Source organism: Oreochromis niloticus, linkage group LG19 (genome assembly GCF_001858045.2).
Source record: "Oreochromis niloticus isolate F11D_XX linkage group LG19, O_niloticus_UMD_NMBU, whole genome shotgun sequence".
NCBI lineage: Eukaryota > Metazoa > Chordata > Actinopteri > Cichliformes > Cichlidae > Oreochromis > Oreochromis niloticus.
The window spans coordinates 26667553-26690153 of NC_031983.2; the positions used below are offsets into that span (position 1 = coordinate 26667553).

The 22601-nt window shown below is 43.3% G+C and overlaps 1 protein-coding gene across 2 annotated transcripts; it reads right to left on the reverse strand.

Moving 5' to 3' along the window:
• Positions 1 to 897: 897 nt before the first annotated feature.
• On the reverse strand, positions 898 to 22049 carry sertad4 (SERTA domain containing 4). 2 transcript variants are annotated; one of them, XM_005477604.4, is made up of 4 exons: positions 21279 to 22049; positions 5333 to 5505; positions 3951 to 4069; positions 898 to 3751 (listed from the first exon to the last, which is right to left on the reverse strand). In XM_005477604.4, exons 2-4 carry the CDS (start codon positions 5484 to 5486, stop codon positions 2864 to 2866), a joined length of 1161 nt encoding a protein of 386 aa, XP_005477661.1. In that variant the 5' UTR covers positions 5487 to 5505; positions 21279 to 22049; the 3' UTR covers positions 898 to 2863. The 2 variants fall into 2 exon arrangements, with proteins under 2 accessions (XP_005477661.1, XP_013127410.1); XM_013271956.3 differs by lacking the exon at positions 21279 to 22049 and adding an exon at positions 5642 to 6249 and having other exon boundaries at positions 5333 to 5534.
• Between the last annotated feature and the right edge of the window lie 552 nt (positions 22050 to 22601).

The following is a 22601-nucleotide window of genomic DNA, read 5'->3' on the forward strand; positions in this document are numbered from 1 at the left end:
AAAGAAGGTGTACTTTCCTTTATACAACATAAAAACATTATTTTAGGTATAATTTCAGTTTTGTATGTTTCTTTTGCAATAATATTTATGACCAAGTCCAATGACAGAAAGTGTAAAATGAGACAGTAACAGTGAGTGATCTGAAGTGGAAGCAGAGAGAGAGATGGGGCCAGGCTGAGCAGCAGGATCCAAACACCCCTGCAGCAGAAGTGTCATGAAAAGATGATCTCCCATCCTCACCTCGCAACAGAGCTGTCAAGATGTTCAGACCTGCGATTTAACCTCCCAGCTTCACACTGTTACATCCTACTGACACACACTCACATGGAAACTCTAAGCCACAATGGCTTAGCTGCTTTCAAGCAACCAGTAGCAATGTCATAGAAAAATCTGCACAGCATTAGCAATAATCCAGTAATTAGAGGCTACACACATAAAGCGCCATTACTCTATTTAACGAATGTTTAACCTAAAGCTTAATAAGAGAAATGGAAAAGAGAAATATGCAAGTACTGGAGGCATTTTTAAAATCACAAATGTGGTTGTGTATATTTTGAAAATGTCCCTGTCTTATCTGTGGGGCTTAAAGGAAGCAGACGCTTTATGTGAATGTTGCATTGCAGGGACAATAGGTATGCCAGGGAGCGCAGGGAGAAGTGTGGAGGTGACTGCTCCGAGCGTAATGTCAAAAAGATTAACATGAATTGAACAGCAAAGTGACACCTGAGAGACATTTGGCAAGAGCGGTGTGCTGCGGCACCGCACTCCACTGAACAGCAGACAGAACGGGAAGCAATTCAATAAGCGGGAACTCACACACACATCCCCCGCTGCATTGTCGTATTTAAAAAAGCTGCGAGGATCAGCGTGATGTAAAAAGAATAAAAGAGGCGGCGATGTTTTTTCAACATTTCTTTTACTGATCTTTACACTTGTCACAGAACATCACACAAAATTACCAGAGCAGGCTTGCTCTTTTGTTATTTTTAATAAGACAATGCAGTTACATGTTCTCGATTCACACACAAACATTGCTCCGTCTTCCATTTTTAAGATTACCGCTGATAGTGAATGGGTTTCGGTGTTTTAAATTCCTTTTTTTCCGGTTCAATGTGGGTGACTCCACCTAACAATGCAAGTGTATCTATCCAAATCCTTTGGGCCTTAAGGTCATTATCATGGGAAAAAGAAAATTACAACAACTGGATATTTTATGTCCATTTTTTTAACAGCTTTGGCTTCAGTTTCTGATCCTCAGAATTCCCAAACGAGACACAGCAACAAACAAGACACCCACGATTAGTCTCCTAAGTGTGAGAGCTGGTTTGGTGCAGTGCCTGTCCTTAGTTTTGGATAAAGTGTATGTATTTCACATTGGCCTGACATATTTCTCTCCAATCAATGTGCTTCGAGTACATTGTGCATCAGAAATCAAGCACAAAGACGCAAGAAAACTCGAGGGCACATCCACAGACGTGACTCTCGAGAGGGTGGGCATACTTTCAGAGTTCAGTCATAGTCACAGTTCATCATTTTGGAAAATACTTATTGTTTTATTTTCAAGAGATTAAATCAGAAGGTGTTAATAGTTAGCGTGTCATACAGCTGACCATAAACACCGTACATGGGAGGACTGGACCTGTGCAAAGGTAACAAATCCACCAACCAGCAATCTTTTTAAAACAAAACAAAACAAAACCAACATTGCTCTATATATATTTACAGAATCTAATTATCATGCTAACAACAAAATCTTTAAATTCAGAGTGTGTGATCCAGTTTTATGTTTTTTAGATTCATGTGATTTTTGGTAAACCAACAACAAACCTTCTCTGGTCGGATATGATGAGTATAAATGAGGTCTTAAACATTTAGCATTTAAAGGCTTAAACATCGCTCCTTCAAAGTTTGCAGAACTTTTGTGCTTTGTCAGAAGAGGAGGTGCTAGAAAACATGCATTCCAAAGTACAAAAAAAACAGAAACACTTTTCGGGTGTCTAAATTTAGTTGAACATTTTTTTTAACATCCCTGCATTTAACTACATGCCCGTGTCCTGTTTTAGTCAAACGCAGTCGCTTGGAATGCAAGATAGCTACGTAAAAACAAGAACAATTACATAAACACGCCATATACATGAATCTATAAAAACACTAAGGCACTTTGAAAATGTGATTTAACAATGTTCATGATTGTGTTGTTTTAAAGTAATCTGAAGAATAAACGATATCGTGCCACCGCCGCAGCACAGTCGCACGCCATAGCCTGAGTCAGCGTCAAAATCAGCAGTCACGCATAATCATGTGTGACCCCCCCCCACCACCCCGATTTATTAATAAAAACAACAGCTCAGAATCAAGTTTTTTTTTTAAATGCTACATATTATGTTGCAAACACACACACAGAAGCAAACACACACTCCCAGATCCACAACCTATTATTTGATAGGCTTGTTTAGGGTCCTGAAACGAGACCGCCGCACCAATAGAAAAGCCCCATTTGAGACCTTTTCCTTTGTGCTGTGGGGCTTGAAAATGGTCTTGGAGACAGTGCAATAGCAAGTTTCACTTCACTTTGGGGACCTAAGACCCCGCCATATGTGACCTTGGTCTTTATAATTGTTTGAGAAATGTGTGCAGTGCCAACAGTGGCCGAGAAGAGGCTGTTTTTCTTTATCTCACTAATGCTAATGACAGCTGTGTCTGTGTACCCTGAAGTATAATAACCCATGAAAATAAAGCTGACTTGGCATTTCTATAGTGTAGGTAGCTTCCACCTTAATCTGTTATGAGGACAAAAAAAATCTTCAACCGATGACAGTTGTCGTCATCATTACATTTTTAGCAGACTTAGAATGCTAGTTAGTTATTGTCTGTGAGCCCTCCGATGCCAAAAGCTAAGCTTGTGTGGCCCTCTTTCTGTTGCAGTACAGTCCCACTGGCACTGTCTCACGCCTTCTTCCTCCTCCTCCTCCTCCTCCTCTTCTTCCTCCTGCTCTCCCTCCTCTTCTTCCACCCTATCTGTCATGCAGCTGTCCTCTGTCCTCCCGTGTGCATCACCCAGCAGGGTCCTAGTCCTACTTTTCTGGCTTGATTTGTTGCTAACAACATCGACCGAAGGCCCCGCTTGTCTTCTTTCGTCATCGTCTTCCTCCTCCTCCTCCTCTTCCTCCCGCTCTTCTTCCTCCTCTTCATTTTCCTCCTCTTCCTCAACATCGTCATCCTCATCATCACGATCATCCACGGCCACTGCCAGCCCTAACTTACTATGGCTGGCCAGCTGAAAAAACGAGGAGGAGTGCGGTGCGGACGAGGAGGTAGAGAGCGCTGCATCATACATGGAGAATGGGAGGTGGAGGTAGTGTCCCGCGGCTGCCGCTGCCGCGTAGATGCAGCAGCATGTCTGGGCACAGTCAGGGCGGAGATCCCCTTGTCCTCCACGGACCATTCGGAAACGTTTGCGCAAGGGCGGTCCGGCTTGGGGCGCTAAGCAGATCCGCGCGGGCACTGCTCTGTGGAGTGCCTGGTGAGCGGGGTTAGTGCTGGGAGGCAGGATGCAGGGGCCAGAGGCGAACGCTGGGTTGGGCGGAAAGCACCAGTCAGTGCTCTGGAGCAGGATCTCTGCTCGCAGACGGCGAAGGAGGTTGTTAACAAGAACGGAGCGGCGGAGGAATGCCTCGGGGTCATCGATGAATCGCATCTTCTCCAGGGAGAGGCGCAGCACGTGGGCACGCTCCTCCAGAACCGGTGCAACCTGAAGGACAGTTTCCCATTAGATCTACCTGTCAGTGACCTGCCTCAATTACTTACAAAAGACAGAGATGGAAATAGCTGGAAAATTTCATTAAATAGCATTGATACTAAACAGTTTGTGTTTCGGAATAAACTAAACGCTTCACTTTTCAACAGTGTTTCCACTTATTCTGTCTCAATGTGTTTGGATCAATACTTACAGTCTGGCAGTATGTCCTGAAGCTAAAGGGTGCCTCATCATCATCATCAACAAACTTCCTCTTGAAGTACGCGATCCTCGACATTGAAATATGATCAGGAACTCGTCTGCAGGACGACTCTGCGCAGAGAGGGAGAGAGAACATCACCATTAATCATTTGCACTGATGAACTATAAGTTTTCACCATTACTGCGTGACATTAGCTAACATTAATCACCGACTGGTACGAACCTCCACAGTGAACATAGAATACTTAGACTCCAGCTCCTTAAAGTCCAGCCTGTCGTGCTGTTTATCCAGCTGGATTATTTCATGTGAGGTGCCCAGTTTTGTAGAAATCGACAGTAGAGATATCCACCTTCTGTTGACTATATTGGACGCAGCTGGCACGTGGTATCATGCCAAAAGTACATTTGAAAGAGTCAGCAGCGGTGTCTCTTTTTAGAACTTACAACATAGTTACTATACAAATCCACAAACCTTTGAGATGGCTTTAAAATACTTAAAACTGCTCACAACAAGGTTTGTGGATTTGATTTGTTATATATTTATTTGAGTAATCAGGTCTCGTGATTTCTGCAAAGAGACACTGCTGCTGTATTTTTGGTCGCTTTAAGCACTGCAAGCTTGAGTGTCATCTGCCTCTATCGTATGCGAGCAAAAACAGACATCTCTGTATCTCCAACACTACGTGACTCACACCTGAATAATCTAGATTTATAAACAGCAGCACAGGCCAGAGGCAAAAACAGATCAATTTGATTTTGGGGTAAACTGTCCCTTCAGGCGTTGATGCAGAAGCCAAAAATAGTAAATATAAATGAAATATTTTTAAACTGAAATTAATGTGCACACTATGGGGATGTTTAAGACACTGAAATACATGTTAAGATTTCGGAAGAGCCAAAGAGAGGCACAGAAACTTTGTGAGGCGACCCTGACTAAATTTTTCCCGCAAATCTTGGGGTGAAGTCAGGGGACAAAACCTCAGAGACCAGGACCGGGGTCAGAGTTAATACTTCAGCTGAAACATCTGTGTAATGCAAGACTAAAATACCAACATATCTTTTGCAGGGTCTTTGTCTTATGAGTGGGCTCTAACTTAAAATGGAACTAAGAAGCAGATGCCAGCCTGCTACCATGTTAATTAGCTGACCGCTCAACACAACAGCATCTGCTACAACCTCCCATAAGAAGCGCTGCATGCTTACATTCTGGTTCCTGGAGAGCAAGTCGCCTTGATGAGGCTTGGGCAGATGGCTCAGATTACAAGGTCGAGTATCGCCACACAACCGTTTCAACTCTGCTTGTTTTACTCAACAACTTCAATTGTGCAAGTCTGAATAAACAACTTAACTGTGCAAACATAAGTCTGTGTGTACCTGGAGTGAATTGTTCTTCGGAGCTGCATGGCGGTGCGGGGTTTGACAGGCAGGTCTTGGTGCAGCGCTCCGACTCCCATATGGGCTGGTAGGTGGAGAGCGGAGGGTCTCCCTCTGGGTCCAGGAAAGGATTCATGGACAAAACAAGGGTCATCTCTCTCTCCTAATCAGGTCTGGAAGAAACAGAATAAAAGAACGACCGAGCTCAGTTTCCAGTTATAAAGATATTACATCAACGTAGGCAGTATTTGGAAACAGAATGATAAACTGAGTTTGGTTTATCCACTATTAGCGGTTAATAATGAACCGGTTTCCATAAATCTCACAAGCGCTCTGCATATGTTCCCCTAATGACGCAGTAAATGTTAACAAGCTGTTTATCTGATGCTGCCAAATACATTGATTTTGCGTGGAGGAGTAACCAGCTTCTGTTCGAGCTGCATGACACATCTGAACGGCAATAATGGCGAGCGCTAAAAATTGGCAGATGGTTGGCAGCTCCGTTATATGCGCAGTTCTGTAAAGCGAGGGACAGATGGAGAAATGACACCCACTCACACCATGAATTCCCTATTGATTAGTTGGTAGGAGACTTGGCGAGATGTTTGACACCAATTTGTTCGGTGAAATGGATCCCACACATCAAATCACACTGGGAAGATTGTGTCAACAACATGATAATCTAGGAAGCGAAGGAGATGACGTGCGCGGTGCCAGCAGGACCGGAGCACAGGGCATACGATTTGACAACATGTTTCCAACAGGCACTGCGCTTATTTGATTCTTATTAATGCTGAATTAAGTGTGAACAGAACAAAATATTTCACTCTGTACCACCTTACGTTTGAAACTGAAGTGACGCCACTAAGACACCAAGATATTACTTGGCAGTGAGCAGCAGTAACCTGCCAACTGAGCTTTTTCAATCTGAAAACAGAGCCCTACTGTGAAGATGCGGAGTGGCCCGACAGCCAAAATCTGTCTGTGATCCTGTGAATCTGCAGAGAGACGCCGAATCGCTCTTTTGATCACAGCGAATGGCTGTCATTTGGTTCACTGTTGATTTTTTACCCCCTTCATGCAGAATGCAGAGCCAGCTGTTTGAGTTATCAGCTGCCGGACCTCCTTGTCACCACCTTTCCTCCTCAAAGCTTCTCCTGCCCCTCCTCCACCTGCCCGCACGAACAGATATCATCACCCACAATCCATCCTGACAGACCAAACTGAGGCGACACCATCTCAGCCTCACCCCTGTTGGGTAGCTGATTAAAATGTCCGCTTCAATAAGCTCCCAGTTTTGCTTGGCTGAACAGTTTTATTTCTCTGTGCAGCTTTCCTAGCGTTTGCCTTTAACTGACTAATCAGGCACACCTAAAGCCAACGAAACATCAGCTCAGACAGAGCTGCTCTCACCAATCCAATCTACTCGTCCCCGGGGAGTAATGGATTACACACAACGGCGGTGCATTCAGCAGACATGCTTTAAAACTCAACATCGCCAGTCTTGTGCTATTTTCCTCCACCACTGCAGTTGTTGCAGCAATCTGGCAATGTAGTTAATTTTATGCTCCATTTTATCCTCACTCATGAACACGACCCCCTGTGAGCTACGACCTCATGACGGCAGAAGGATTTACACGTCGCCGCGATTGCACGAGCTGCAGCGTCGGAAGAAACAGCCGACGGGGTCAATGAAAGTGAAGTGAATATTTAGGAAATTAAGCTGACACAGATACAAACAAAGAAGCGAACAACAAGTGGTTACGCTTGCAATGGAAAAATTTAAATGCAAACATCAAGAGAGAACAAAACAAACCAAAAAACGGTGTTTGGCAATCCACTGAATTACTGTCACTGCATGAAACTCAGCCTCTTTGCAAAGGTGTGACCTAGAGAGGAGTCATTTAAACGTCCATTTGCAACCCGAAAACATCTAAAAGTTGGTTAGAGTACACACGCTTTGGAATCCACCTACATTGAGAAGACAGGAGTAACACCACAGACCTACAGAATTAGACAATATCATTTACGTTTTTGTACTTTGGCTTTACGTAAATCACGTCTTCAACAAAGCTGCGTCACTTTTTGCAGCTTTGCTTTCAGTTGACTCTGCAGGAACTCTCCCTTGCATTCAAACTAATAACAAAAGTCACACAGTGACACAACCAGTCTCTTTTGAGGTTAAAATGCTGTTTTTGTCAGTTTAGCTTGAAAATGTTCTAAATAGAGCACACACTTTAACCAATATTGATTTCTTTTAGGCAGCTAAAATCCACTTTGCTGCTGACCAGCTCACATGGCTTTAGCTTCTGTCCCAGTCTGTGCTCCTGTCTGCTGGATCTGCCTGGTATGAACGGTCAGTTTTTCTAGATTTCAATAGTCATGTTATGCAAAAGCAGAAAAGAACACTGGATATCGGTAAAGTGTATATAAAGTACATTAAAGTGTACAAATGGGAGAAACATGTCAAACTAAAGACGATTATAGTAGACAAAATATTTTGTGTGGAACAAATGACAATGAAAAAGTGACATGTGTAAAGGTATGTAAGGAAAACACATCCATCCACCCATTTTTTTAATTGCTTATCAGCTTAAGGTTGGAGGGCGATGACACTGGGACACTGAGAAAGAGGCAGGATATATCCTAGACAGATAAGGTCAGGACGATAAGGTTTGGCGATACGTCCAACAACCAACATCAGTCCAGCGATCACTGAACATTTGGGAACAAATTTGATTTGAAAAGAAAAAAGGGCTGGGAAGCTGAAGGACTCTAATGAAGAAATGAGATGAAGGACTCCCTGCAGCCTCTAAATGAACAAAGAAATTTACTGCTAGAGGTTAACATAGCATGTTAGCTCAGAAAGGAGAAACTTGGGGAGTGCTTTCCTACTTAGTTAATCATTTCAACTTCTTGTTTGAAGCCAACTTAATGCAACTTACTTAATATTCATTTTGTAAATTATGGTTCTGTTAGTTCCCATAAGTATGCAGTCTCCCTCGGTTTCACCACTCAGACCAAAGCTAAGATGCCTGAGGTTTTAAAAACAGGATTTTGGGTGACACCACAGTGGCTTTATCCATCTTCATCATACACAAATAGGCTTAGAGGAGCAGCTGGTGAATTTTGACTATATATGGAGGAGACGATGATGATTTTAAACACTTGCCTTAAATTTGAGGTAACGGGCACACAGAGTGTGGTACTGTGGTGGGGGAATTCAGCAAGCAGATTTGAATGTCGGCACATGTGGAGGAATCAGACGGAGAACAGGCCAGAAAGAGGTTGAGGGTTTTCTTCTGACTCCACGCTGGAGCCTGCAACTCAGCTATTCTGGTTTTGGTCATAATCCACCATGTTACTTTATGAATTATGCACATTTTCTAACATGCTGTCAAATGAGTCAAATCATACTTCTGTGAACTACATTTCACTGCTGAGGGTTTCCACACCTAAGGACCACCAACTAGGGCCAATTATGTCACTGTTATTGAGCGCTAGTGCCATGCTTAATTAGCAGCTTTGGCCCCTCTCATCTCTCCACCCCAAGCTGCTTTTTTGCCCTCAGCTATTTTTCTCTCCATCACCTCCCGTTACCGCTGCTGTTGCTACGTTTGCTCGGGCACAAAGAAACAAGCATGCCATTACTCCCTCTGCCCTCCGTAGGGACCTCCATCTCGACATCCCCTCTCCCTCCTTCGCTCGTCTCTTTCATCCCCCCACCCTCTCCGCCTGAATCCCTCTCTCAGTCTCTCGCTGACATCCTTTCAACAGCGGTCACAGTTGACAGCTCTCTGAACCAAGGGGGTGAAGAAAAACAATGAGAATGCCGACAGAGCAGCTTCCCTACATGTGCAGCAATACTTCTTGTTCTTCAAAGAAAAGGAGGGGGAGGAGGAGGAGGCAGTGAGAACAAGTGTGTGTGTCTGTAAAAGAAGAAGGAAGAAACGGAGGGTTGAGGAATAAAAGCAAGGAACGAGGAGAGAATAATCTCCTAGGGTGGGAGATCATCCTGCTCTTCCTCCTGTTCTTTTTCTGAATGTGTGCATTTCAGGGGCAAAAAAACAGAAGAAAAAAAACTGAGTGCGCACAAGTGTGTGCTAGCACTGTGTGAGTGCTTCACCTCTGTTCAGTCACAGCTCCTCTGGCTCCATCCCTCTTATCTTTCCTCTCTCACAGCTTCCCTAACTCTGTCTGACTCTCCATCTCGCCTTCTTTTTCATTACACTCTTTGATGATGAGAAGTTAATTGCGGTGCCAGGGCACGAGACAAACCGTGGGAGGGATACAGAGAGTGATAGAGAATAGGAAGGAAGACTGAGGGGGGGGAGACAGAGGGAGGGCGGGATAGATGGTATGAGTCAGGGAACGAAAGATAAGTGCCTTAGGAGCCTTGTCATGAGTGGAGACAGATCGCCTGCAGGGATGATTTCTGCTGCTGTGATTGACTCACTCCCTCCAGCGTTGAGACAGGCAGGCGAACACACACTCAGACACACACAGCTTGATGTGTCCTGAAACATTTTGAAAGGGAAGCCAAGAAAGGACCACAAGTGTTGACCACGGAGCTCAGACACACACATTTCTATGGAGGTATTCAGTTATCACAGTACTCTGCAAAGGTGTTGGACACGTCGCATGCTTAGACAGTCATTTATCATGCAACACCATTAGGGTGTCAAATTTATTCTGCACCACGGCTGCAAACGTACAGCTAACATCGTGATCTTCAGCCACGAGGAGAAGAGCTTTGAGAGCGAAACTACAAAACTTTATAACGTCAGGTTAAACTTCCCAAGTAAACCATTCTACAAAATGTGAATATATTTTACCTCAAGCGTGGAGCATCTCTAACCTGCTTCATGCAAGTTGCAGCTGGGATCAGATCTGCTCACTGACCAATGTGTTCTTTTGGAAAACAACATCACAATTTCTAGAAGATGCCCTGCAGCTCAGAATATGTATAACAAAGAGTCTAAACTCTTTGACTTTAGCTGACAAGTTTTAATTCAGTTTTTTTTATTGTTCTTTGGGCCTAAATAAAGTGACAAAATACAACAATAGAGAGGATTAGATGAATCCATGACACACATTAACAGAACTTATCTGGTGTTTTTTCCTCAGCTTTCCTTCTACCTTCATCCTGTATTAGATTTTAAAATTCCTCACATTTCTTTTGGATATGGATTACATTTGATCCTTCTCATGAGAAATACGCAGAAATGCGTCTGTGACCGGCAGTGGGGCGAAGCAAACCCCACTGCTTTTACATGAAAGGGCACAAGCTCCACATTAGTTAGCGTGTATCTTAATTATGGCTTTAGTGTCGTAGAGTTCATTAATCCTGCCATTCCTTGATAACCCCCAAGGTAAAGCTAAGTAGGTCAAATTCATTTCATAGTGCAGCCCATCAATGGGAACATCACAGAGTCGGTCTGAGATCACACAAAGAGACACGACAGCCTGAAACAACAGAACCGTGACAGGTTTATTGGAAAACTTGCACAGTTCTAGAGATAAAGCTTTTATATAATGCATTTTATATTTACGCTATACATCTTGTTCCTGCTGTTCCTACAAACTGCTGCTGTAATACATTAATAATCTGCATCTCATTATCTATGTAAATGGCTCATGTTGGTTATATTAGGTGTCCATTTATTGACACACTTTATTAGGTACACCTTGCTGGCACAAGGTTGGACTCTTGGTACTGGCAATTCTTAATTCTTAATGGAAAAGATTGAGCAGGGTGCAGATTTTTCAGCTGAACACCTATGATGAGATCTGGTGACTGTGGGATCCATTTGAATACAGGGAACTCATTTTCTTTAAAAAAAAAAAAAAGTTCAGTTGCTCCTTTGGTACCAAGGAGCACAAAGAGTGCCAGGAACATATGACTCACAGCGTTGTGTTTTTCAAATATTTGAAAAATCCATGACTCCAATTTAATGACCCTGTGAGAATTGGAAGCTGAGCTTCCTGTTCTTGGTTGACAGGATTGGCTTCTGGTGTGCTCTTCTGCTGATGTGTTCTGCACTCAGAGATGCTCTTCTGTGTTGTAATTTGCCTTATCTTAGTTACTGTTGCCTTCCTTTTAGCTGAAAGTGATCTGGCCGTTTACTTTAACCTCTGACATCAATGAGATGTTTTATCCCTGAACGTCGAACGTTCCCTGTAAACCCTAGAGATGGTTCAGTGGTTAAATCTAAAATACCAGCCCATCTGCCATCAAGAGCGATGCCACATTTAAAGTCTTATCACCTTTCTACCTCATTCTAATGCTCGGTGTGATCTTCAGCAGGTTGTCTTCACCACGTCTTCATGCCTAAATACTTAGTCGCTGCCATGTGATTAGATATTTGTATAAATAAGCAGCTGAGCAAGTATACCTAAAGAAGTGTCCGGTGAGTGTATGTGACAAAAAAAGGCAGAAAACTGCAGCTGAAGTCGGTTTTTCTTGACATGAATGCTGGAGTGACACCTCCTATTGTACTGTGACCCCCCTGACTGGAAACCACAGTTACAATCTTGTGAGTGGTGTCACACATACACCTCCAACTATGACGGTGTTAACAGCTGGAATTTACTGGACTTCATTGTTCATCTTTTCTTCATTTTTCTGCAGCTACATGCCTTAGAAGTGAACACTGTACCACTGCCAGCAGCTTTTGTTTTCACATTCTGTTTGCAACTGCTGCACAGCATCCACACACACACACACACACAGCAGGTTTTTATGCTGAACGTGGTACTCTGTAGTCACAGGCATTTATGACATTAAGGTGGGTAAACCAGGACCCTCAGCTCACAGTGTTTTAATATATGAGAGCGTGTTGTCAGCTGCAGTTTTTTAGGAATATTTAAGAGAGAAAAAAATGAGCACCAGCCAAACATGAGGGATTTTATTTGTCCACTGATTCTGAGAAGCTTTGAAGCATGTCTCTAATAAACTCTGTGCTCTCTCTCAAAGTATTTTTCTCTGCGGCCTCAAAAATGCTAATCAATCCAGCATGTGTTTAACAGAGTGTGTGCTGTATCGCTGTGTGTGTGTGTGTGTGTGTGCTAAGTGTTTACTCCCTGTTTCTTTGGCCAGGTTCTTCAAGCCTTAGGGGAGCAGATAGCAGTGAAAAGATGTCTGTGGTTTTCACATCAAAATAGATCCCGGACGGCCTGAGAGCATCGCACACAAGCATGCAATGTGTCACGACTTAACAACCACGCAGAATCAACCAGATAAATTGTGCAACAGGGAATTGTGCAGAGGACACGAGTGTGTCGGCAAGATTTTGCTCTGCCATATTCCACTGCAACAAATGCACAGCCAGAGCAACAACAGCACAAATTCAACAAATTCTGACAAGGAGCAACTATGTTTGCAGTTCTCAAATCTTAATAAAAATAAAGAAATAACCTGCTGCTAGGGCTGCTCAATTAATCGAATTTTAATCTCGATTACGATCTGGGTTTTCAACGATTATTAAAAATGACTGAGCCGATTATTAGCACCTCCCTCGTGCTTTACTCTCGCGCTGCTCCGTGTGGCAAATCGAGCGCATCTCTCTGCGTTTCGAACACGCGTCACAACAATTAAGACGACCCGAGGGAAGCTCGGAAAGCTAAGCAGAAGTTATTTGGAGAGGAGAGGATAATGGCTGCTGAAGAAAGAATGCCGTTGGTTGCAAAGAGAGGTAAAACGACTTCAGTGGTGTGGGAACCAATGTTCCCTCTAAGCTGCGCACGTGCGCAATTGCGCACTGCTGGCACGGTCTCTGCGCACAGAAAATCTGCGTTGCGCACAAAAAAAATCTAACCTGAATTGAAATTAAAATTAAAACTTTAACAATTCTGTTTTGCAGTGTTAGTCAGTAAGTGACTGGCTGCTCCTGTATGGGATTAGAACGATGCCACCTTATCCCATAGTCCAGCCAATAATGTGATTCACATTCGTATATACGCAGCCAATCAACGTAGTTGACAGCCTATGACAGCGTCCTTATGTGCCGACACCGGTGTTTTAGCTAGCAAAGCGGCGTGGCTGATGTGCAGTGAAGCCACATTAATGACAACGTGTCCAACCATTGGAGATGTGAGCAGGACAGACGGAACAATTGACGGAAAAAGTGTGGACTTTATACCAGTTTTTAAATTGTGTTGATAGGCCACGTAAAACCAGAGTTATGATAAAAATATCTGCAATGTTTGGTTTTCTTCCTGAATCGTTGTTTATATTTACTGCAGGAAGAAACGGTAAAAACGGCGTTTTATAAGGAAAACGCTCGAAAGCGCTCTCCACCTGTGAGCAAAAACAAAACCAAAAAACCCCCCACCCTTTCCTATTGGTCGAAAAAAGTACCGTGTCGACCAATCAAAAAATGATATGGCAACAAGGCATCTAGTTGTTAAGAAACGGGGGGAAATTTTAGGAGTGACGGCGGTGTTCTGAGATGTGAGAGATTTGAGACGTTTAGCGCAAATCTTAGTGTAGTTAGTGTGTAGTTAGTGTGTAGTTAGTGTGTAGTGTAGTCAATAGTTTTGTTGTGTGTGTCAGAAGAATGAGGCGGCTGCTGAATGTTACAGGTGTTACAGCAGTGATACATCTCCTGTTGTCAGGCCTGCAGGTATCAGGCTGTTGTTCTCCTTTATCTCATAGTGGACAGAAATTATTTTTTGGAGTGGCACAAATCATTTGTGTGGCAGAACAGCTGATTGTTCTGTAAATAGTTTGAAATGTTTATTTAAAAAAACGCCTTGGCTGCATTAAAAAAAATAAATAGCTGCAAAAATCTTTGTTGTTTGCCAAACTGAGTTACTTTTTTGAAGTAGTAACTATATAATTAATTGCCCAACATTGGTCATTATATACTGTATTTGGCAGACAGAGTTACAGGACTCTCTCCCAGACCACAGACTCATAATACAAGTCAGAGCTTTATGAAAAAGAAAGAAAGAAAGTTGTGTTTTCAAAATTGGAGTTCAAGTTATTTTCACTTCCAATAGTGTTAACATACTACACAGGTCATGAACAGGATTTTTTACATTTTCATTGTAAGTGGGCTAAAGCAGTTAATTAAAAGTAGTCTAACATAAATGTAAATGCTGTAATTTGATTATTTTAATAAACCATGTAACTTGGATGGATTAGATGCTGGCGTGACCACAGTGCACACGTCTGATGTCGCTCACAGTGGTCCAAGGGATCGCTCAGGGAGTTTGTGTGTTCGCTCAGACACATGAAAAATTAGAGGGAACATTGGTGGAAACATTATGGGTTCGCGGAGTCAGACGTGGATCAAATATTGTGCAGTATTTTGAAGTTCACTAAACGTAGATGTTTACATTTTTCATTTATTTTTTATATTGCAAACATTTGCACTGTAATCAGTATTTGCACACTATTTTATATTATTTTTTGACAGTCTTTAAAGCCATTATTCAATACATTGTTATTGTTAAATAAATATCGTCAAATAATCGAGATCTCAATTTCAGTGAAAATAATCGTGATTATCATTTTTGCCATAATCGAGCAGCCCTACCTGCTGTAGATGTTATATCGCTCTAGATAAGTAGGTAATATTATAAGTGTGAACACTGGGGTCATAATTATGTGCCTCTGGGTAAAAAAAAGACCTTTGACACAGAGATATATGAGCAATAATGTAAAATGTGGAAACATTAATGTAACTGCAGTTTCTTCTCTTTTAATGAGTAAATTAATTCCTTTTTAATTTTAATTGTTGTCCAAAAGATGAAAAATCTGTAACACTAAATTGTTATTATTCAAGTTTAAATTAAAAATCGGATATATTAAAGTTTCTATAATAAAGTTCAAAAATGAATCAGTTCTGTATTTCCTGAGGTGCTCGGACCCTGAAGGGCTCTTTTGATGGTAATGAATGACAGTAAGGTGAAGTGAAATGCATTTTATATAATGCATTACAAAGCAGTGGGTATCAAACTCTCTGGCCCCAAAGCACAGCAAAGGGCAAACCAAAATTTCAACACACATCTGCCTAAAATAACTTTTATGTCACCTGACGTCAGTTCTCGACTTTAATGTCAGATGAAGACACTTTTGAGCATGACACCGACATTTCTTTTTGCTTTTAAAAACACTTTATCAGACTGTCAGCTCTTCTGAAGTAGACAAACTCTCCCTCATATTTCATTTTCAGGTGCCTTTACAGCTGGTATGGCACCATGTTGGTTGGGACTAATATCATAAATTTAAATTGTATTCATTACTTTTTGTACATCTGCAGTAATAATAGCAGACCCAGGCTTGCTGTGGGACACCGTTTGGAAGCCCCGGGTATAAAGCACTGAGAAGCACGCTGATATTGACCTTGTGCATATGCATGAAGCAAAAAAAAAGGCTTTTAAAAAAACGTCACTGTCAACAGCGTCAGCTCCTGTCACAGCCTTTGTGTGTGTCAGTACTTGCTCCTGCACAGATTCAGGCAGGTGCGTGCGTGTGCTGGCAGTTTGTGTGGTGGACCAAATCTAAGCGACACATCTCCACAGTAGGAAGATAAGTGGGTGTAGCCCTGAAAGAGCTGCCTGTGGTTGCGTTGACGGGAGTTTCAACAGCAGGCTTCCTCAGAGCTCTGTGATCTCACGGCAGGCACTTTGGATCTCGCAGGAAGAGGAAAAAGTTGAGTGTCGGCACTGCCTTCGCTGCTCCCTTGCTTTTCTTTATAGTATGATGCCTGCTGCCTCCGCTCACACACACAGACACTGAATGCTGATGTGATGTGACGGGGACAGCGGCACTGAAACCTGTCACATGTGGAGTACCTGTTGTGTCTAGAGATACCTGGCCAGATGCATCAATACAACACCTGGTCTTTTCTATCCTCAGTCTCGCTTTCACTAGAGAGGCTTTCAAATACTGAAAGCTTCTAGAAATGTGCATCTGACTGTGAATGCAAATAAAGTACAATTAAATGTGGCACAAAAGCAGCCAGAAACCCTTTCTGCAACTCAAAACTTTAAACAGCATCATCTATAATATGGATAGAGAAATGTGTACTAACGAGAGCTTACATAGTCAATAAATGTCATTCCAAAAAGGTGCAGCTGTTTGCAGTGATTCTGCGCTTCATTAACTGCATTTCCACCCACCTGTTTGTGTAACACAAAGTTAAAATAGCACCTTCAAAGTGCGAAGCTGAGAGTTGGTGAATCAGAAAATGTGACAAAGAGCAATGGAAACAAACTGTACATAAAGTGATACAGCGAGACAAAAAATTAGAGGATAAAGTCAAACCTATGAGAATCAACGAGTTCCTCAGATTAATACACGAAACACACAAAAGAATGCAAGAAATCCTGGCTTTCCATCGCTTTGGGGTTGACTTGTTTTGCAGTTATAATGTTGAAATGTTGTGTGCCTGCCTCAAAATTCAACTCACTAAATACTTGACCACTATAGGAACTTGGAGTTGCATTTAAGTCAGTCATCATTTTCCACTTTTCCAACGCCAGGTCATTTTGGGCGCAGGCTAGTGAGATAGTGGAGGCATCCTTCTCCCCAGCAAAACTTTCCACTTCCTCCCAGGTGAATCTGAAGCGTTCCGAGGCCAGATAAATAATAATGTCTCCAGTCGGCTGTTCATGGAAAACCTTCAAAGGGAGTCACCCATGAGGCACCCTGACCCAATACCCACATCACCTCAGCTGGATCCCGTTGGCATGAAGAAGCGGCTCTACACTCAGATCTTTCCGTACGTCATCCATCCTTTGGAACAAACTGATTTCAATCTCAGGGTCGGTACCCAGATTTTATGACCACGAATGCAGATGGGCTGCTAAACTGAAAGCTTCGACTTTTGACTTTGTTCATCTCCAGTTCATCTTATTGCTGAGCTAGCGTGGAAAACTGTATATGATGAAGACATTTCTCATTATGCAGGACAAGGGAACAAAGTGCTGTGAACACGCCACATTGTATGGTCACTGTTAACCATTGAGGAACAAAACACTTTGTGGAAGTCTGAGCTAGCAGCTATAATGTGGTGACCATCTGATTGTTTTAATTAGCTCCTCTGGTCTGGCTATTTTATCCAGTTTAAAGCCAACATGCTTCCAGCTTCATCCCAGACTGGTGACCTATCCAGGCTGTTTGTCATCCCCCACTTATCCAGTTCAGCAACCCTGAACTGGATAAGAGGAAGAAAATGGATGGATAAAACCAGTATAGTCCCATCTGTGAGGCCGTTCATAAAATCAGTCAGAAATATTGGACTAATTGTGGTTATTTGGAAATTCTGAAAAGTTTAAAGTTAAACATATTAATCAATCAATTGAAACAGAAGAAAATCCCTTCTTTAGTATCATAAAAATACCCCCAATGTGTTTTTTATTATTATTAGCGTTTTTCTTTTTAACACTCTATCATTAGTATACCTGATGCATTAAAAAACTAATGTTATTTAATAAAAATACCTAAAATATAAACACAGATTTAGATGCTGACACACTTTGCATAAAAAATAAGTACTGCAGGTTAATACCAGCTGGCAGAGAGTGGCACGATGACTAATAAACTCTAAGAGAGAGGATGAACTGAGGGTGATCAGCATACTTTAACTGAGAACTGTAAGCTAACACGCAGCCCACTTCTTCTCAATATGGAGAAGCTACGACCCATCAACGCGCCTGTTGAAGTGGGGGCGGATAGTGTGCGCGAGTGCTGGCATCAGAGGGTGAAGCAGCGAGAGGGAACAGATAGAGAGTAGATAATAGCTTTCATGACATCAAGATCTCCTTCAGAATAGCAACAACAAGGCACTGTGAGCCATGAATCAAAACTGAGACACTCAAATGGAAAGCAATTAGCCCCCTGCTAGTGAAGTGGACCGCAGTCAAACAGAAGCAGTAGCCATGCTGACTAAATCAGAGAGAAACGCTGCAGAGGTGTGAACAAAAAGTCAATCAACAGGTTTTTTCAAGGACTTAAAAAAAGCCCCGAGACACATGTCATCAGGGCTCGTATCGCTGGCCTTGTCGACTGAGATGGGCAGATACTGGATGCTTTTTCCCGTTTTTTGGTGTTATGTTCATTAGTAATGCAATGACGAGCTACAGACTTTAAAAATGGTCAGTTATGGTTACAAAGCAGACTCCTTTGGACTAATAAATGCCAAAATCAAGCTGAAAAAACCGCCAAATAAACACTGATATATGACCAGAATTTCACCAGTGGTACACATCTGGCAATACAAAAAAAAAAATCACAAATAAGTCCAGCTACTCTGAATGTACCAATTAAAATTGAAGTACAGCACGAGGCAAGATTCCCACCATCTGAGCTGGAGCTGTGCAGACTCGAAGGCAGTGGCGTTGTGCTTTTATTTGGTCCAGATTTACGTTTTCTATCGAGCTGCTACAGAAAGCAAAAATGATTTCTGTCTGGTGTTTGTTTCAAGGTCAAAAACTGCAGCTCCCCAAGTAACTGCCTCCTCTGCTCTTACGCTGGTATTTTCTTTCTTTGCTTTTTTCTCCTTTTGGGTTGCATCTTTGATTGTGCTTGTGCCAGCTTGCAGCCTGTCAGGAGCTATCAGAGGGGCCGTCTTGGCCGCGGTGGCGTGACTAAGCTGGGTTCAGGGCCCTCGAGGGTTTCACCGGGCGCTCTTCTTGCTGAGCGGTGACACATGTGTTGTGACAGGGAAGCTGCATTATGGACTATCTGGGGACGGCTTGTTGTGGCTGTGAGGGTTCACGGGCCGGGGTTGTGTGTGGGTACGTCACTGCCGATGCTCCCAGAGGTGGACATGCCGCACAATAAAGACAAGCAAGGGCATCGTGTGTGTTTGTGTACAAAAAAAAAAAGAAGAAAAGTGTAACAAATCCACTTTTCTTCTTCCTTCTGAACCTGTGCATGAAACCAAAGGTGATTTTTTTTTAAGCTAATAAAAAAATGGGAGTGAAATCCTCCAAGACTGCACATGTGTTAGCAGTTATGATAAGTGATTAACTACTTTTCCTTTCTGGAATGTGAGGCATTTTGAAGCAGTGTTTGTACATGTTGCATTAATTCTGTCAGGTCGAAATTCACCCCAGACACCCACACTAAAGCACTGAAAGAAACCTTTGAGAAAATTCCTCTTGAGCCAGAGGATCTCGGGCTGTAAATACTGCCCGTGAGCTCCTTGCTATAAACGAGAGCAAGAGGAAGTCACACCTTCCTCTATTTTTACACTTAATTGTGCAGAAACAAACGTGCGTTATCCTTTCCTCTGAAGTTGCTCTTCGTACTTGTGTGTCATTCTGGAGCACAAAGGAGCATTCATGATGGGAAAGCTGTGCCTGAGGGGGGGAGGGAAAAAAAAGTCTGGGGCTACACCCTGCGGTCCTGACACACACACAAAAACACTCACTAAAGCAGCTCAACTTGTCTTGGCTGAGACCTTTTACACAAAACAGAGCAGAGAAAGAGAGGGACAAAGGGGATGATGTGAAGCCAGCCAACTATCATCACCACTGACATCCCTTCAGCATTATTTTTCCAGACTTTCCTTTGCACTGGAGTCTCTATAATCCACTACATCTATCCTTTTTCTGCTTTTCTGCCTAATTACATACCAGTGCAGGTTTGTGTATGAGCCGCACACTTGTTAATTTTATGCTTGGCACCAGTGCACTGAATCTCCTTAAGCGTACACTACATGTCTGCTAAGAGCCATGTTTTGCAATGCTGCTCCAGATGTGAGTCTCTGCGCCCCACTGAGGGAGATGAATAGCTGGGGGGGCTGCAGGCTACCTACAGGTTCACATCCTTAATGAGCAGAAGAGTCTGCTGAGAGCGAGATATGATTGATAGCTCAGCAACAGAACTGAAAGGGGGAAATCACAGCGAGGCTTTTGATAAAGACGGTGGGGCGGAGGGGCTCTGGCAGGCGGCAAAGAGAAGGAATCTGGCATCGGACTTGCCCGAGCTGGATGCCAAGAAGCCGTCCACCGTGCTGCAAAAGCCCCGACGCTTCCTCTTGTTACAACCCCTCTCGTCTGTACTGTCTGACCTGGATGTTTCTCCCTGTTTCGTGCCTCACTATATTCCACATAGCACTTTTCACCCCCCTCCAAGGGAAACAAATAGCAAAGGTGGAATTCCTGGCAAGTGACTCCGGATGTTGTTGGCAGCGAGAGGAGGTGAAGCGTATCCAACCCTATTACCAGCCGGCTGCACTCGAAGCCTTTATTTCACCAAAACAGCAGATACAGAAAGGCGGAGGGAGATGATGTTTATTTATTGCCTTCACTCCATTACGCATGCCAAGCTGGAATTTTTTAATCCCATCTGGGGCTAACAGGGTGTTAATAGTCCACCCTGGGAGCAGTGGATGCTTGTGACTCTAAGCCCGAGAAAGCACAGAAATGACATCAAGGAGACAACAGAAGCTCAGGAATGAGCTAAATCGCCTAAAAGCCTGTCCTTTCAGAAGGCAGCAGTAATACAGGCAACCGCCACTTCAGGATTTGCAGCCAAGAGCAGTCGCCACAAAAATAATGAAGTGAGGCTGGATGGGTGCCAGGAGAGTGGCTGGTTATGTCAGCCTGCGTAATGTGTAGGACCTGGGTGTCTGTCATGTCACACCAGTGAGCTATTGAGCGCCCCGGTTCTCATTAATCCGGCAGGTAGCAAGATCTATATCAGGTTTATCCAATAGTTTACTCAGGTCGGTAAAATCACGCACACAATTCAGGAGGACGCACAAAAACAGTTTCAATAAACATTTTCCATTCACAACTTAACATGTAGCACATTAAAACAAAATCATAAGCTACTGTTTAACAAGCAGACTGAAAACAAGGACCGCGCAGTGATTCAAAAACGAACCCAGACCGTTTACTACTTTATTTTAAGAGCCTACTTTTACTTTCCAGCGCCGGGATCCTGAGCACGTTCACACATTAGAGCGAGCAGATATGATCTTACCTGACTTGAATTGTTTTGACCTCGTCCTCGGCTCCACACTTGCTTTGTGGTAACGGCAGGAATCCAAGGTGCGTTAATGAAAAACGAAAAAAAAAAAAACAACAACTACTAAATAAATACTACCGCGTCCTCCGGCGGCTCTGCCTCGGTCTAATTTTAGACTCCTGGCAGACACGCGAGGCGCACAGGCGGGTTTAAATACTACTTGTGTAATTACCAGTTAATTAGCGACTTGTCTACATACTAATCAGTGAGCGCGCGCCGTTTTTCTTACTGCACCCGCGCGTTTTCCTAGACGGCAAAGGTTGACAGATGCCGCAGCTGTTTTATTTGATGTTTTCTTGTCTTCTCTTCGGCGGAGGGATAAAGGCGAGCCCCGGCTCTCTCTGTGGTAGTCCATTCACGGTGGTTCTCCGCGCAGAGGGTCCCGAGCTGCTCCCGTCGGTTGACAGTTAATATGAACGTGCGTCGGAGAGAAAACAACAGCAGCAGCGCCGCAGCTCCATCCCGACCAGTCAACTACTGCTGAGGAGTTCACGGCTTGCTCGGAACTTCCCCCACTCTCCCGTTCTCAGTGACTTATCGCGCCCGCGTTATTGTATGTCGATTAATTTGTTATTTGTTTTGCAAAAAGCACCCACAGAAGAGCGTTTTTATTACCACGTGATAGGGCCGTGGCTGGGTTGTTATGTGGGGGATCCCTGGGTACAAATTAAAAGTCAGCCAAATCCAGTGGCATGTCCACGTGGTCGAGACGACCTGCCGAAGTTCAAAGCCACCATCAGAATGAGGAAGAAAGGTGATTTAAGTGGGTTTGAACGTGGCGTGGTTGTTGGTGCCAGATGGGCTGGTCTGAGTGTTTCAGAAACTGCTGATCTACTGGAATTTCCCAGCACGGTCATCTCTAGGGTTTTCAGAAAACGGTCAGAGAAAGAGAAAATATCCAGTGAGCAGCACTTCTCTGGAAGATGCCAGAGGTTAGAGGAAAATGGCCAGATTGCTTTGAGCTGATAGGAAAGCAACAGCAACTCAGATAACCACAAGTTACAACAAAGTTTTGCAGAAGAGCATCTCTGAACACATAACACATCGTAAAACATTGAAGCGGACGCACTCGAGCTGCAGAAGAGCACACTAGGTGTCACTCCTGCCAGCCAAGAACAGGGAACTTAGGCTAAATTGTACACACTGCCCGGTTTGATGAGTGGTGATTTCTGCTGGAACATTTGGATGGCAGGGGCAGCATGTGGTGCAAACAACATGAAAGAATAAATCCATCGTGCCTTGTATCAATGGCTTACAGTGCTGCTGCTGCTGCTGTAA

Excerpts from the sequence above, each read along its gene's own strand:
- sertad4 (XM_005477604.4), bottom strand. The coding sequence starts at position 5,486 with ATGACCCTTGTTTTGTCCATGAATCCTTTCCTGGACCCAGAGGGAGAC. Across the intron at positions 4,070-5,332 it reads CGAAGAACAATTCACTCCAG|AGTCGTCCTGCAGACGAGTT; the intron begins GTACACACAGAC and ends CTCTCTGCGCAG. Across the intron at positions 3,752-3,950 it reads TCAGGACATACTGCCAGACT|GTTGCACCGGTTCTGGAGGA; the intron begins GTAAGTATTGAT and ends ACTGTCCTTCAG.